Genomic DNA, 6329 nt, shown 5'->3' with positions numbered 1-6329 from the left:
CTCCTCAATCAACCATTTCATTTGCAGCTCCCCACTAACTCCTTCAACAATTCAGCATTTGTGTTTTAGAAAGTGTATTTCAGTATTGACAGGGTTAATAACGGAGGATTGGGGTTTACTTACTCAGTCTGAGCTTGGTTCCTGGACCGAACGTAAGCCACAGTGAAAGCTCCCAGTGCAGAGGCTGTACAAAAACCTCTACTCTCTGCTTCCCTCTTATCACTGTCAACCCCTCTCTGTCTCTGGCTGTCTCTCACTCACTCTCACCGTCTCCCTACCCCTCTCTGTCTCTCCATCATTCATGTGTCTTTCTCTCTCTGTCTCTCTGGGTTGTTTCCAGCTGGGCTCGGGAGGTTTGTGAAATTTATTTTTCAATGTTAAATCTTGCAGCTGCACTTCACATGTGGCCATGGAGTGTAAGAGGGAAACTTGAGGCATTCAGTTAGCATTGAGACACCACAGGGACTGGAGTGTGTCGTGGACAGTGACAATCTCAGCATGGGGTAATTTGTTCAGTTTCATTTCGATCTAACTGTGGGATATGATAGTTCAGGCGGTGGGACTGTGTGTCCATTATTATGCATTTTATATAACTCTGGAATGTGTCAGTACAGGAGGTAGTGCTTCATGTATTGAGGTTTTTGTACATCTCTGTGTCACTGTGTCGAGGGTAGCTGCTACGCTGCTGACAGTAATATTCAGCGACATCCTCATTCTGAACGTTGCTGATTGTCAGGGTGAAACTGGTCCCTGATCCACTGCCGGTGAATCGATCGGAGACTCCTGTGAATCGAGTTGTTGCATCGTAGATCAGGAGAGAGGGTTTCTGACCTTCTCGCTGCTGGTACCAAGCAAGGTAGCTGCTAATGCTTTGACTGGCCTTACAGGAGAGTGTTGCGGTCTGGCCCAGTCCCACTGACAGCACTGGGGGAGACTGGGTCATGATGATGTCCCCATTGATACCTGAGGGGTCAGAGAGAAACACAGTGAAGTCAGAATTGTCACAGAAAGAGCCTGTCAAATGAGAGATTGTTGGAGACACTGAGCATTCCTCTGGTTTCAGCATTTTCCCTTCAATCACAAGTCAGTGGAATTGGAGTGAAATGGAGAGCAGCTAAAGATTCAAGGTGGAAGGAGAGAGATTTGTACCTGCGACACAGAATGCCAGGGGCCAGATCAGCTGGATGTGTGAAATCATGGTGTGTACTCCTGTCCCTGTGCCTGGTTCCTGATAAACTCTCCCTTCACAGGGCTCTGCTTTATAAAGCTGCAGCCTGTGAGAGTCTGACTGGGTGTTCCTCAGTATGTAAATGGCATCAGGCAGAGAGAGCCGTGTCAGCCCTTCACACTTCCTCTTCTTTCTCTCTCTCTATCTCTCTCTCTGTCTGAGAGAATCATTGATGTGAACAGCACTGAATGAGGCCATTTGGCCAATTTTGTCTGTGCTGGTAAACAGCGATCTGATGACACGAATCCCATCTTCCAGCTCTTGGCCCATTACCCTGGAGGCTGCAGCAACACAAGGGAATATCTAAACACTGCTCCAATGTCATGAGAGTTTGTGACTCAACCAGCCTTTCAGGCAGTGAGTTCGAGACTCCCACCACCCTCTGGGTGAAAACATTTCTCCTCAACTCTCCTCTCACTCTCCAACTCTCCAACGCACCTGGCCATGCACTCACTCGTGTTCAGAAGGATGAGAGGGGATCTAATTGGAACATATAAAAGTGTAACAGGATGGGGCAGGGATGAAGTTTCCTCTGGTTGGGGAGTCTGGAACCAGGGGTCACAATCTCAGGAGGATAGGGGGTAGACCATTTCGGACTGAGATGAGGAAACATTTCTTCACTCAGAGGGTGGTCAACCTGTGGAAGTCTCTACCACTGAAGACTGTGGAGGAAAGGAACTGAATATATTCAAGAAAAAGCGAGAGATAATTGTTTCGCATTTAAACAGCTTGAAGAGAATGGGGAGAAGGCAGGAAAATGGCTTTGAGAGAGAGAATCAGCCAGAGATCATAGAATGCCGACAGTGTGGAAACAGGCCATTTGGCCCGACAAGCCCACACCGACCCTCGAAGAAATGATGACATTCAAACATTGATACAGCCATGATCATACTGAATGACAGAGCAGACTCAAAGGGCCGAATGGCCTACTGCGGCTACAAATTTCTATGTGTCCATGTCTGTGTTACCTTCAATCTCTGTCCCAGGTTATTAAGTCCTTTACTCATATAAAAAGTGCCATCCTACCCACCGTATCACTGCCCTGAATAATCTTATCCCTCTCTATCAGGTCACTTTTAAGCCTTCACTGCTCCAAGGAAAACAACCCTAACCTTTCCGATCTTTTCTCAAAGCTCACAATCAGGCAGCATCCTGGGAAATCTCTGTCCCCTTTCAAGTACAATCACATTCTTCCCAGAAAGTGGTGACCAGGTCTTGTCCCTCTCTCTCTGACCCACATTTGCCACTTCTTTCTCTCTACCTCTTTCTGTCTCTCCCACTGTTAATCTCTTTCATGTTCTCTCCTTCTCTCTCTCTCTCTCACTTTGCCTCATCGTCACTCTCTCCAACTCACTGATGCTTTCTCTCTCCGTCTCATCATCTGTTTCTCCATCTCTCACTGTCTCTGTTACTCGCTCGCTCTCTCACTTCAATTAAAAGACTCCAATTGTTATTTGTCACTCTCTATTCCTCCCTCTTTCTCTCTCCTTCCCTCTCTACCTCCCAATTTACAGTCTCTCTCCCTTTCTCTCTGTCATTCTAAATCTACCCATTCTCATGTCTCTCTCTCTCTCTCTCTTTCTCTCTCCCTCAACCCTACCCTCCCTCTCAACTCTCTTCATGCTTGGTCTCACACCCATCCTGTCTCTTTCTCTCTCCCTCTCCTTGTCTCTTTATCTGTCTCCATCCCTCTCAGTCAAACTGTCTTGCATCTTATTTCTCTCTCTATCCCTCAACCTCACCATTTCTACCTCCCTCTACCTCTCTCTTGGTCCACTCACATACCTTACACCGTATCAGATGCTCGTCCCTCTATCTATCTCTCTCACTTTCTTTCTCTCTCTCTCTCACACACACACACATACAAACTCTTTCTCCCTCCATCTCTCTCTCTGTCTCGCTTCTCTCTCTTTCTGACAGTGTCCTAGGTGGTGATAGTTGAATGCAGGATAAATCTCCCCTTGCTCTGCCCCACTAATGGATGTAAACCCTTGACTCCTGTCTTCTCCTGGAGGAAGGCCCTATTTCCACGTCAACCAGGGTTTGGCCTCTCTCAAGAAGATGGACAGATTCTTATCAAATGAAGGACAGTTCTGTGCTGTTCTGTGCTGTTGGCCCATTCTCACTGAGGACTGGTTTGGACACAAACCTCATTCCATGAAGGCCCAGCAGAGAGAGGAATTCCTCAGGCCATCAGTGTGAGCTGGAGGGATAGGACAGGTTCTGACCCAGTGACGCATCCTGTCCATTCACAACATGTTCCAATCCTTACCCCTCTCCTTCCCTCTGCATGGTCAGTCTTTTCTGAAATGGAGTGGTCCCTCCCCTGTCTCACACCAATGAGGAGATGGGACAGAGTTTTAATGAGTAATGGGTTAAAGGATGATGGAGAGTAAGCACGAAAATGGAGTCGAGTCTGAGATGGGATCAGCCATGATTGAATTAAATGGTAGAGCAGACTCGAGGGGCTGAATTCTGGAGAGATAAGCTAGAGGAGGGTGGGGGTGGGGAGAAAGTAGCATAGAGTACAGTGGGTGAGTGGGGGAGGGGATGAAGGTGATAGGTCAGGGAGGAGAGGGTGGAGTGGATCGGTGGAAAAGTTGATAGGCAGGTAGGTCAAGTCTGGAAAAGTCATGGGAGCCTTCCACATCCAACAAAGTTTTACTTGCACATCCACTAATATACTTTATTGTATCCGTTGCTCCCGATGTGGTCTCCTCTACATTGGGGAGACTGGGCGCCTCCAAGCAGAGCGCTTTAGGGAACAGCTCCGGGACACCCACACCAATCAACCACACCACCCCGTGGCCCAACATTTCAACTCCCCCTCCCACTCTGCCGAGGACATGGAGGTACTGGGCCTCCTTCACCGCCGCTCCCTCACCACCAGACACCTGGAGGAAGAACGCCTCATCTTCCACCTCGGAACACTTCAACCCCAGGGTATCAATGTGGACTTCAACAGTTTCCTCATTTCCCCTGCCCCCACCTCACCCTAGTTCTAAACTTCCAACTCAGCACTGTCCCCATGACTTGTCCTACCTGCCTATCTCATTTTCCACCTATCCACTCCACCCACTCCTCCTTGACCTATCACCTTCGTCCCCTCCCCCACTCACCCATTGTACCCTATGCTACATTCTCCCTACCCTCACCCTCCTCTAGCTTATCTCTCCACGCTTCATGCTCAATGCCTTTATTCCTGATGAAGGGCTTTTGCCCGAAATGTCTATTTCGAAGCTCCTTGGATGCTGCCTGAACTGCTGTGCTCTTCCAGCACCACTAATCCAAAATCTGGTTTCCAGCATCTGCAGTCATTGTTTTTACCTCGAGGGGCTGAAGTGCCTGCTCCTGCTCCTAGTTCTTATGTTGCCCCACCCCCTCCCCCATCCCTCTTACTGTAACATTCTTGGAATGTTTTGCGCATTGAAGGCGCTATGTGAATTCAAGATTTGTGTGGATTTTATGTGGGGACAGAATTGCGCACGGGCTGTGATAGCTCCTGTGGTTGAATATCCTGTTGAGAGCCTTCAGCCTTCCATATACAGAATGGGGAAGTGGGGGAGGTCATAATGTACTGCCGGAGTATATGGCACTGTCCCCTAGAAATGTGGTTGACTCTGTATTGCCCTCTGAAATGGACGAGCAAGGCTCTCAGTTGTATCACTTATGACAAAGCTTCAACAAAGAAATGAGACCGGACAAACCACAGGCATCGATCTAGACACGGAAAAGACAATGACAGCAACAGTCCTGTCTACCCTGCCCCGTCCTCCTTACTGACATCTGGGAGCTAGTGCCAAATTCAGGAGAGCTGTCTCACAGACTAGTCACGCAACAGCCTGACACAGTCATACTCACAGAACCATACATTACAGACAATGCAGGACCCTGCATGTGTCCTGTCCCAACAGAGAGTCAGATCCAGCAGAGCTGATGACACAGTGGTCTACAGCCAGGACGGAGTTACCCTGGGAAGCCTCAAAGTTGGCTCTGGACCCCATGAAGACTCATGACACCAGCTTAAACATGGGCGAGGAAACCTTTCTGGTGATTACAAGATATCTTGCTCCCTCGGCTGATGAATCAGTCTCTCCTGGATGTTGAACAACATTTGGAGGAAGCACTGAGGGTGATGACAGCAGAGAGTGTACTCTGGGTGTGGGGTTTCAATGTCCACCACTGAGAGTGGCTCGGCAGCAGCATTACTGATCGAGCTGGTTGGTTCCCAATGGACGTAGCTGAGGGTCTGGCTCTGCAGCTGGAACCAGAAAGATGGAAAAAGGTACTTGACCCCATCCTACTAATCTTGTAGCTGTAGATGCATCTGTCCTTGACAGTATTGGTAAGAGTGACCATAATACAGTCCTTGTGGAAACAAAGTCTGATCTTCACATTGAGAATCTCATTCATTGTCCTATCACTGTGCTCAATAGGACAGATATTGCAACTCAAGGCAAACTCGTAAATGGGGATGATTGCCAAAGATTGCACAATGCTCAGCACTATTCTCAACTCCTCAGATACTGAAGCAGTCCACGTGCAAATGCAACAGTATCTGGACAATATCCAGGTTTTGTCTGAGAAGTGACATTTCCCATTGGTGCCATGCAAATGCTAGCCAATCACCATCACCAATAAGAGACAATCTAAACATTTCCCCTTGACAATCAATGCTATTGCCATCACTGAATCCCCACTATCAACATTCTTGAGGTGCCATTGACCAGAAACACAACTGGATTTACAAATGAAACACAGTGGTTACAAGAGCAAGTTAGAGGCTAGGAATACTGTATCGCGTAACTCAACTCCTGATCCCCGCAAAACCTGTCAACCGGGTCAGGAGTGTGATCGAATACTCCCCACTTGCTTGGACACGTGCAGCTCCAACAACATTCATAGATTGATAGCATCACAGAGTCATACACCACAGAAACAAACCCTTAAGCCAAACTTCTACATGCTGACCAGGTTTTCTGAAGTGAACTCATCTTATTTGCCTGCATTTCACACATATCCCTTGAAACATTTCCTATCTATGTCTATTGTATCCTATGTCTTTCTTATCTACTCAAAAAGCATGATACCATCCAGAGCA

General features: G+C 47.8%; 1 gene segment (V, D, J or C); it reads right to left on the bottom strand.

Moving 5' to 3' along the window:
- Nucleotides 1–625: 625 nt before the first annotated feature.
- Nucleotides 626–2562, bottom strand: LOC140479511 (immunoglobulin kappa variable 3-11-like). The segment is given in 2 exon segments: nucleotides 626–963; nucleotides 2553–2562. Coding segments are annotated over 2 exon segments (348 nt in total).
- Nucleotides 2563–6329: the final 3767 nt, after the last annotated feature.

The sequence above is a fragment of the Chiloscyllium punctatum genome, chromosome 7 (assembly GCF_047496795.1).
Source record: "Chiloscyllium punctatum isolate Juve2018m chromosome 7, sChiPun1.3, whole genome shotgun sequence".
NCBI lineage: Eukaryota > Metazoa > Chordata > Chondrichthyes > Orectolobiformes > Hemiscylliidae > Chiloscyllium > Chiloscyllium punctatum.
Note: the sequence above shows the minus strand (reverse complement) of the source record. Positions and strands in the feature narration are given on the sequence as shown.